Source organism: Streptopelia decaocto (assembly GCF_964273445.1).
Source record: "Streptopelia decaocto genome assembly, chromosome: 13".
In the NCBI taxonomy this organism is placed as follows: Eukaryota; Metazoa; Chordata; class Aves; order Columbiformes; family Columbidae; genus Streptopelia; species Streptopelia decaocto.
The window spans coordinates 15716425-15726890 of record NC_138668.1 but is presented as its reverse complement, the minus strand read 5'-3'; the positions used below and the strand labels follow the sequence as shown (position 1 = coordinate 15726890).

At 49.3% G+C, this 10466-nt stretch overlaps 2 protein-coding genes across 7 annotated transcripts in view; one reads left to right on the top strand and one right to left on the bottom strand.

Annotated features, from left to right (window-relative positions):
- The first annotated feature begins 807 nt into the window (after window positions 1-807).
- GDE1 (glycerophosphodiester phosphodiesterase 1) lies at window positions 808-10354 on the top strand. Of its 2 annotated transcripts, none has more exons than XM_082064323.1 (7): window positions 808-1141; window positions 3557-3732; window positions 4883-4988; window positions 5920-6012; window positions 6586-6797; window positions 7178-8076; window positions 10234-10354. In XM_082064323.1, exons 1-6 carry the CDS (start codon window positions 887-889, stop codon window positions 7323-7325), a joined length of 990 nt encoding a protein of 329 aa, XP_081920449.1. In that variant the 5' UTR covers window positions 808-886; the 3' UTR covers window positions 7326-8076; window positions 10234-10354. The 2 variants fall into 2 exon arrangements, with proteins under 2 accessions (XP_081920449.1, XP_081920450.1); XM_082064324.1 differs by having other exon boundaries at window positions 1014-1141; window positions 3561-3732; window positions 10234-10352.
- The window catches only part of TMC5 (transmembrane channel like 5), a 31534-nt gene continuing 30109 nt past the window's right edge, over window positions 9042-10466 (bottom strand). For 4 of the 5 annotated variants that reach the window (XM_082064320.1, XM_082064319.1, XM_082064321.1 and 1 more), the window contains one exon: window positions 9042-10373. In XM_082064320.1, coding sequence (XP_081920446.1) covers window positions 10212-10373 — 162 coding nt within the window. In that variant the 3' untranslated portion in view covers window positions 9042-10211. The remainder of the gene's footprint in view (window positions 10374-10466) is intronic. The other variant, XR_014185294.1, reaches the window with a different exon arrangement.

Genomic DNA, 10466 nt, shown 5'->3' with positions numbered 1-10466 from the left:
AACAGTCTTTTTCCAGAATATATACTGATACCTGTACATACTGATACCTGTATTGACAAGTTAATTTAGGGGGAAGCGTAGCCAAAGCACCAGGGATCCATATCTTAGATAGACTGATAAGGGGCAGGGTATTGTGTGCGTCAGGGTGGTCTGTGAACCCTGAAGTACCAACCAATGGGGAACAGGGGAGGGAAACTGCAGCCGGGATTTGGGGGGATATAAGCAGGGGGTTTGCCCTATTAGGTGTGTCTGCCTTTAGGTAGAACACCCACTGTCGCAATATCATTATTTAAAAAAATTGCTTTGCTGAGAGATCCTGCCTGAGCCTATTGTATTTGCAAAGTAATTGTTTCCTACAACATAGAACATTGGATCTAGAAATATAATAATTAATTGAAAATTAACTAATATTAATACTACATTAGCTGGCATAGCTGGCAAAGATCCCTGACACACGGCAGACACACAGGTCACCGGCAACTCTCTGGGCAGCGGTACCTTTCCTTTCATTAACACCGTTTATTTTTATTTACGCCATTTTTTATCTGGAATAAACCATATTTTCTCGCAGTGCTGCTCCGCCCTTTACCTGAGCAGGTCGCTCCGCCCCGGAGCCGCCGGTCCTGGTTCTGCGCCTGCGCCTCCGCGCCACCTCCTCCGCGCCCGCCGGGGGCGGTGCCGAGTGGGGATTGGCTGGCGGAAGAACTGCCGCGCCCCGGTTAGCCGAAGACGGGCGCCGATTGGTTGCTAGCAGTGGGTGGCTAAGCGCTGATTGGCTGGCGCTGGGCGCGGCGATGCTGCCGTCGTTCTTGTCCCGGGGAGCGGCGGCCGCCGCGGGGTCGGCGGGTTCGTCCCGTTCTCGTCCCGGTGCGGCCGCGGTCCAGCCATGTTGTGCTACGGGGAGGGCCTGCTGAGCTCCCTCACGGCGCTGCTGGTGGCGGTGCTGGCGTTCAGCCGCAGCCCGGCGCTGGCCTGCCTGCTGCCGGCCGTGCTCTACCTGGCGCTGCACCTCTTCAGCCTGCAGCCCGCCGCCCCGCAGAGCGCCCAGCGCGTCCTGCGGCCCCGCGGCGCCGCCGCCCGCATCGCCCACCGCGGCGGAGCGCACGACGCGCCGGAGAACACGCTGGCGGCCATCCGACAGGTCAGCCCCGCGGGGACCCGCCGCGGCCCCGCCCTCGGGCGGTGCTGGAGCCGCGTCCGCCGTGCCCGGCGCTCAGGGCCGGGGTCACAGGGGTGACAATGCTCCGTAGGGCCGGGGGGGCGCCTGGGGAGCCTCTGCCCCCGGGTCTGATGGGCGAGAGGCTGCGATACAGCAATACAGCCTGCCCGGACAGCACCGAGCGCTGGGCACCGCGGGAGCGCGGCTCCTGCCCACAGGAAGCTGTGGCTTGTCAGGCAGATTAGAACAGCTTGATCAGATCTGAGTCTTTCTGTGGGGACTGTATTATATCCTTGGTGCTGATGGATAGTTTAGAAGTGTAATAGTGGTGAAGTACTGCTACGGAAGTACTATATTTTGCTGATATTGCAACAATACGGAGAGCAGACAGCAACTTGGAATCACAGAACAGTTTGTGTTGAAGGACCTTCCCAGCTCCCAGAGCCCCCCCTGCCATGACAGGGACATCTTCACCAGCTCAGGTTGCTCAGAGCCCCGTCCAGCCTGGCCTGGGATGTCTCCAGGGATGGTTCATCCACCACCTCTCTGCCCAACCTGGGCCAGGCTCTCACCACCCTCAGGGCCAACAATTCCTTCCTCATGTCCGGCCTGAATCTCCCTCCTTTAGTTTAAAACCATCACCCCTTGTCCTGTCACAACAGGCCCTGCTCAAAACTCTGTCCCCATCTTTCTTATTGGCCCCTTTTAAGTCCAGAAAGGTGCACTAAGGTCTCCCCGGAGCTTCTCCTCTCCAGCTGAACACCCCAACTCTCTCAGCCTGTCCTCCCAGCAGAGCTGTTCCAGCCTCGGGTCATTCCTGGGGCTCCTCTGGCCCCTCTCCAGCAGGTCCATGTGTGTCCTGTGCTGAGGACCCAGAGCTGGCCCAGCACTGCAGGGGGTCTCACCAGAGCAGACAGTAACCAACTTAGTAACAGGTCATTTGCTTTTTAGGTCTGTAATGGGAATCCACAGTTATAGGAGAATCTGACACTGTGAGAACTTCACTGTGTACAGCCGTGCCACGAAACTCAGTGCTGCCTCGTCTGGGAGGCACCGTGGTGCTGCCAGGTTCGAAAATCTGTTTCTGAGAATCATTTGAGAGACTGCTAATCACAATTTTGAGTGTAGTGTATCCGTGACAATGAGATCACAGAATGTCCTGAGTTGGAAGGGACCCCCAAGGCTCATGGAGTCCAACTCCTGTCCCTGCACAGGACACCCCACAGGTCACCCCGTGTGTCTGAGGACGTTGTCCAGTCTCTTGTTGAACACTGTCAGGTTGGGGCCGTGACCCCTCCCTGGGGAGCCTGTTCAGTGTCCAGCACCTCTGGGTGAAGAACCTTTTCCTCATGTCCCACTGACCCTCCCTGGCACATCTTCTGCCATTCCCTGGGCTCTGTCACTGTCACAGAGCAGAGCTCAGCCTGCCCCTCCTGCTCCTGCTGAGGAACCTGCAGCCCCGTACGATGTTGCTGCTCTGATGGTTTCTCCCCTTTTCCCAGGCAGGACTCTTTGTTCTGATCAATTCTGAAGCGGCACAATAGAGATCCTGACTTGACAGACGCCTCTAGAGTAACCTGTAGTGCATGCCTGGCATTTGTATTTCTCGTGCATTTGGCCTTCAGAACAATTCGTCTGGCTCGCAGTTCTCTCCGGTGCTTTTCTGAGGAGCTCCTGGGAAAGCGCCAGGGCAGGAGCAGCGTGTCTGAAGTGTTCTCAGGCAGCTCAGCTGCTCGTTGCTCTCTGCTACAGGGCTTCCTCGGCCAGCAACAGGGATTTGCCCACATAACAGCGACTGTTCAGTACACACACGGCAAGTGGTACTTCTGGGAGGTTTTGTTCCTCCTGCGTGTGGTGGATGAGCTGTACTGCACGTGAATGGTGAATCTGACTCTTAAAGATAATATCACACCTGTGTTCTGTAAAGAAAAGGGACGATAGCTCTTCCTTGGGCAAGCAAAGCCTTTATGCTCTGATGCCCTGCTCCGATTCTGCCTTCTGAGTATTAATCTCTAAGTTATGTAAAGTTTAGGCATTTGCTTCCCTTCGCTTTTAGGAAGTAACATAAGGACACAGGAGTTATCGGACCAGAAGAAGAGAACAGGATTATTTTCTGCATTTTTATCCTGAAACAGCCCCAATCCCAAGACGGAGACATTATCAGTATGGTTTTATCTATAAAATAGATTGTATACTTTCAGTTGGTCTATAAATGCTTCTCATGATGACGTGGGTGAAACCTACTTTGTTCTGCAGATCAAGCTGACTAAAAAGAACCTTAGTAGGTTTGGGGTGTTTTTTTACCAGAATACAAACTAATTATAGGTATAACTATATTAAATCTATAAAGCTGTCATCTCTTCTGTTATGTATGTGATTTTCTTCTTATTTTTTAAGGCAGCTGAGAACGGAGCAACAGGTGTTGAGCTGGATCTTGAGTTTACTGCGGATGGTGTTCCCATTCTAATGCATGATGAAACAGTGGACAGGACAACCGATGGGTCTGGAAGATTGTCTGAGTTGACTTTTGATGAAGTTAGGAAGCTTAATCCATCTGCAAAACACAGGCTGTGGTAAATGAACTATTGCTATTCTGAAATTACTGTTTCGACGGTGAAAACAACATAATTGATAAACAAAATTATTGATTTGAACTATCACTGATGAACATTGTTGTAAATTTAAAACTTAGAGTCCCATATATTGCTTCTCATTCGATTTTAGAAGCATATGAGACTGTATCTCCTTACCTATCCCTGCAGTAGGAACAGTGAAGCAGAGTCAAGGTAATTGGCTCTCAAGGACAAAATCCACAGGTTAATCCCTACAAGAGCTTCCCCTGAATTGACTGTAGAACACTAAAGACACTGGCAGTTTCACAAGGTGTCAAAACCATCTTGAGTAATTACTTCTAAAATTAATTTAGTCACATATATTCCTTGACTGGTTGCGTCTTGGTGATTTAGTGATTTCGCAATTCCCAAACATCAGGATTATGCCATCAAAAAGGAGCCAGATGTTCCCTGTGTGGTCTCAGGCAGGAGCTGAGACCCCAGTGGCTGATCAGGTCCTTTCCAGTGGCATTCAGGGGAAAATATTTTACACGTTACTAAATTTTTGATAACAGCATAACCTCTACAGTATCATAAGTGGATCCATTTTAGAGGAAGAGCTTCTAGTGTGTGTTCCTTGTGTCCCTGAGACACTGCACTGGGAACTGCCAGACTTACAGCACCTGGGAGTCTGGAACCAGTTGCACCTTCCTGGTCTGTGACTGGAAGGATGATCCCCTGGGCAAGAACTTCCCACTGTGGTCACTGCTGATCAGCTGCTGCTCACTGTCACCTCATCAGGAATCATTTACTGACGTGTGAAGCTGCTTCTCCTGCATCCTCAGCTGGTCTGGCCTGTTCTGCTGGTCAGGGAGCACAGGCAAAGCTGGGGAGGGTCAGCGGCGGGGACCGAATGCTGCTTTGTGGCGGCTGAGGAAGGAGGTGAAGAACTGAAATCGGTGGTTTGGTGTCCACACGGGGTTGGTGAGCGTCAGGTTAGACCTTGAGTTTGACTGATACAATCGTCTGGTGGGATCCTGGGGGAGGAGGAGATGAGCACGTGTTCCTCTCCAGTTTGTGGCAGCAAACTGTGTTCAGGAGGAAGCAGCTCTGGTTGGTGTGTGCGCACGTGTCTCGTGACCGCATCCCACGGATTTCTGTGTTTCCGCAGGAGCAAATTCCAGGGTGAAAAGGTACCGACGCTGCGAGAAGCTGTTGTGGAGTCCATGCGTCACAATCTTATCATCTATTTCGATGTCAAAGGCCACGCGAGTCAGGTACTGTTGTCTGTACTGAGACACCTTCCCTCGCCCGTTCTCTGGGTTTCTCACCTGCTTTTCTGTTGGCCTCAAACTGCTAGTGTGGGACAGCCCCTTCTAATGGGAGCAAAGCTGGGTCTCCTGTTGGTGTCATGCAAAGCTGGGCTGTCAAAGCACAGACAACGTGTTTCCGTGTCCCATTCCATCATCCTGGGAAGCTGCAACTTAAACCTGGCGTGCGAGGTGTGTGAGTGTTGGGTTCGGGTCGCAGCCCCATCCTGACACAGCGGTGGGAGCGCCGGCGGTGCTGCCGGAGCTGCCGTCCCACCGTCAGCCGCAACAGGATCCTGCTTGGCTGCCATTTGCGTTGCTGAGGGCACACACAGGTGACCGATCGTTAACACTTTATGAAAATCAGCATAATTATTTCTTTAGCATAGCAAAATATGGAAATCATTTTCCCCCTTGAATTAAACCATAGGTAGTACTGAAGAAGTTTATCCACTATATACAGGGTGTTTCAAATAGATGGACCCAACAGGTTACAATTACACAAAAATTTACAAAAGGTTTAATGAGTTATCGAGCTTTAGTAACCTTATTATAAATGCTCTGTGCTCCCTCCCGCTGCAGGACAGACTGTGAGAGTTTCATTCACGGGCGGTTTGTGGTTGCAGAGATATCCTGATTTCAAACAGTATTTCAAACACTGCTCGTTGCTGCAAACTGAATCATGAAAAGGACTTTTGCTGCAAAAAAACCCAAATGTCACTTTGGTGTTAATGGTATAAACGAGATGCTGTTTTTCTCTCCCCCCTTTTCGTTTCGATCTTGTAATACAAAACAGGGAGGTATTTTTAAAGGGGATTATTCTCAAATGATTTTGCAGTGTAAAGTAGCTATGAGTTTATATATAAATGTAACATCTGTGTTTGTCTCTAATTGGCAGGCAGTTGATGCACTAAAACAAGTCTACCTGGAATTTCCACGTTTGTATAACAGCAGCGTAGTCTGTTCCTTCATGCCAGACGTTGTTTATAAGGTGATGTTTCCTAGAGTTTATTTTGGATTTTTTTTAGTTCTGTCTGGGAATTTTGGTGAGATATACAACTGAGTTCCAGGTTACTCTTGGCTTGTTGAAATTGCCAAGACCGTTAAAAACAAATGAAGCATAAATCGTAAGTCTCCTGCATAATCTGATTAGATCCCTCTGCGATCGTTATGTGCACGTACGACTCTGCAGCACTTCCCTCCATCCTGAAAGCTCTGCAGAAAAAGCGTGTTGCTCTTCCAGTTGCCATAGGCCAGGTACCTGTTAAATAAACCTCATATTTTGATAGAAATGTAGACAATTCTTCTGTTTCCTAATTCTCTTTGCCAAATCCATTTACTATGTATTTTATTCCATTGCCTGTTATGTGATTTTTTTAACATAAGAGCAGTTGCTTATTCGGTTTTAAAGCCAGAGCAGGAAAATGCCATGAAGGGCTGTCTAACAGAGTTACAAAGGATTGGGGCGGGGGAGAGGGAAAGGATTCCACTGGCACTTTGTGTTGAACCTCTCCCAGGTTGTGTTGCTTCTGTGTGAATCACCGTCCTTTCCCGGCTGTTCCAGATGAGACAAGCGGACGGGAACGTGGTGACGGCGCTGACGCACCGGCCCTGGCAGCTCAGCCACTTCGGAGACGGGACCCCCCGCTTCAGCTCCTCCTGGAAGCTCCAGCTGTACATGCTGCTGGACGTCGCCCTCGACTGGAGCCTGCACAGCTTCCTGTGGCGCCTCTGCGGGGTCTCAGCTTTCCTCATACAGAAAAACTTTGTTTCTCAGTAAGTGATGGAAGTTGCTAAAATCTCAGGAGGCAATACCATTCTATTGTATGTAAACGTGGAGGAAACTGTGTATTTAATTAATATGTTCCTTTTAGTGTTGTCTAAGTTTGTTTAGATCGTTTCTTTACCGCATGCTATTTTATTATTTTAAGCCTCTATCTCTTCAGTCTCTGTTTTTATCTTATGCTAGATCCTAAATTTAATCTCAAAGGGGAAGAAAACTTGCTCTTGCCTGTTTACAGTAGTAAGCCACAAAACGATAACATTGCAAAAGATGACAAGATACCGATGTAAGACTAAAACTCCGTTGAAGCCTTAGCGCTGTCTGCCTGAAACACACGGGTGTCAGCCTTGTTTGTGCTGTCTGTTCCCTGCAGAGACTACATCAGGTACTGGGCTTCCAAGGGGATTCAAGTAGTTGCCTGGACAGTGAACACGTTTGCGGAAAAAAGCTACTACGAACATGTCCTCGAATGCAGCTACATCACCGACAGCTTGGTGGAGGACTGCGAGCCGCACTACTAACCCTGCGCTGTGCTCCCCACCCAGAGCCGCCCCGCGGTGGGGCAGGGTCTGCAGTGGGGCAGGGGGACACAGCGGTGGCTCTGGGGCAGCACCAACAGTGACCACGCTGAGGCACAACCGGGATTCGATCTGACAAGTAACCGGGCAATACGCTGCGAGTGCAGCTTGCTGTGGAATTCTCAGACTGTTCCTTCGTTTTGTTTCACTGCTGGTTATAAAGTCATCTCACGGTGGCAAAATTTGAAACACACCTTGATCTTTAGTAATATAAACATCTGCTCTGTGTGTAATAATTTCAGGTTGGTCTATGGCATCTTAAAAACGTCTACATTACCGTTCTAAAACAGAACCTGCAACTAACGGTGCCAAAACAGAGGGTGATGGATTTGTTGGCTTTGCATGGAGGGGCTGAGCGCTGTATCTTGCCAGGGGCCAGCGAGGCAGCTCTCCATGTTCTGCGTGAAGACTGTGACAATTCATTAATAAAACTTGAGTATCTTCTTATCCGCCAGACTGTTTAAAAGAACCAAGGGAGGATAGAAGGTTATTTCTTCTCATGACATAGCACAAGAATTTATTTATTTATAAAAGAAAGCTATATATCGAGAGCTGGTAGTGGTAGAACAAGTAGAGTTGAAATGTCTTTTTACTTTGCTTATTGTTTGTGTGATTGAAGGGCGCTCACAGGGATACGCGGGAAACTAAATCCAGATTTAACGTGAAATCAGGAGTCTGCAACTACAATAAACAGGTACATGGTGGCTCACGGTTACAGCATTCTTTATTGGATTACGTAAAATGTCAAAATTAGTGCAGGTTGCTTGATGTTTTTTCTAACAAATAAAAGTCCCAGGTGTTCTCATCAGTGTGGGGGGGCCGGTTGTGGCTCTGCGCCCCGGGAGCCAGCAGGTACAGACGACTGTTGGTGATGAGCACGAGCAGAAAACTCCCAGGGAGCCAACCCTACCATCAGTCAGACCACCTTTCTGTCATGGACAATACATGGAATTACTAAGTTGGATAATTTCATTTCAGAAGAACGTGATACAGCTTTCAACAGAAATGAGGAATTTGAACGTTTAACCGATGGGTTCCCAGCCACAGGTTACTCAGACGTCATCTCCTGAGGTCCCGTTGACTCCACGTGCAGCAGAGGTTCAGTGAGGTCGTTCTTGTGCCACATCAGGGCTGCTGAACTCGTGTCCCCGTCAGGGCGTTGTGGGGGCTGGGCTGAGGGGCCAGTGCTGGGCATGCGCTGCGGCAAATCTGCACCGGCAGACAGAGCAGCAGCGCGGTTCATGTGTTGCTGTGGATATCGGTGTTCTTGCCAGCGTGCCCAGCGTTAGAATTGCTTCTCATGCACAGAGCCAACAAGATTTAGAAAAACTTCACAGAACCCCAGAATGTCATGGATGGGAAGGGCCCTGGAAAGCTCATCCAGTGCAATCCCCCCATGGAGCAGGAACACCCAGATGAGGTTACACAGGAAGGTGTCCAGGCGGGTTGCAATGTCTGCACAGAAGGAGACTCCACAACCCCCTGGGCAGCCTGGGCCAGGCTCTGACACCCTCACTGAGAAGAAGTTTCCTCTCAAATTTAAGTGGAACCTCCTGTGTTCCAGTTTGCACCCATTGCCCCTTGTCCTGTCACTGGTTGTCACCAGAAGAGCCTGGCTCCATCCTCCTGACACTCCCCCTTTCCATATTGATCCCCAGGAATGAGTCCCCCCTCAGTGTCCTCTTGTCCAGCTCCAGAGCCCCAGCTCCCTCAGCCTTTCCTCACACGGGAGATGCTCCACTCCCTTCAGCATCTTGGTGGCTGCGCTGGACTCTCTCCAGCAGTTCCCTGTCCTGCTGGAACTGAGGGGCCACAACTGGACACAAGATTCCAGGTGTGGTCTCAGAACTTCTATCAATGAGACAAAAAGGTAATAAAAAATAAACAGCAGCCACTTGAGTGACCGTCCTCAGCACAGACACTGGGCCTGTGTTCAGTTCTCACAGCCGGACTCCCCAGGGATACATAAGGAAAACCAGAAGAAAATGGAATCTCTGGTCTCGTGCTGTGTGTGAAGTTTGTCCTTTTTTCTGTATGTTTGGGACTGTCTGTAACCTAAAGGATGAGCGTGAGGAAATGACTTCCCGCTTTCCTAAGGCAGTTTTATGTCCAAAGCAACAAGGGAGGGATAAACCAGGCAGTAGTACAAAACAGGCTAAAAATCATATATATTTCTGTCATGGTAAAGTTGTGGCTCTGAATAAAAAGAAGCTGCATCAAATGTCTCAAAGTCATATATGATTAAAAAAAATCTCACTTGTGTTACTTCCCATCTATTCTTTATGGGATAAGATGTGTAAACTTGTTCACAAGTAGTGGTTATACACACATGAGAATTTTGACAAGTAGTCACTCTTAAAAAAAAAAGCGTTCTGATAACTGGTTTTGAGTGACTAATAAGCTGTAAAAATGCCTCAGAAAGGTGAAAATGGGGTAGAAGCTGAACCTGGTTCACACGAGTTCCTTTGGTACCGTTACAACATTTCAGTTGTTAGAAACGACTGCACTTAAATTTCCTTCTGTTTTTACTTGACAGATATTTTGCTTTTGGTTTAGATCAGCTGGAAGCAGTTTGGACAATAAAACTGAGTATTTTTAGACCAAAGCTTTTATTTACAATTAGGCCCAAGTTTCCTTGTACTTGGTGAGCAGGACAGGAGCGGCTGCGGGGGGACCCGCGGTGACATCGCTCCCAAACCAAACACCACGACATTCCCCATCATCACCAACAACTGCACTGGCGATGCAGTTTGTGATCTATTCTTCTGCTTTTTCTACCATTTGGAGGTAAAAAAAAAGAAGTTTGAATGGTACCTTCGGTCATTCGTGTCAATGCATTTGCTTTCTGCAGAACAGGAAGAGGTTCAGTATTGAGTCCAGCCCGTTGTGGTCAAAAATCTTTGTCGTCGTCTTCGTCTTCCCAGCGAGCTGCCTCTCTAGCGCGCAGAGCGAGCGCCAGGGCCTCTGCCGCGCCGGTGCCGGAGCTGCGTGCTGAACACAAGGGCAGAACCGTTACGGGTGCAATCACCACCCCGGCAAACACCCCACACTGCGTAAGCACCTCATCTGTCGGGTATCTGGGGT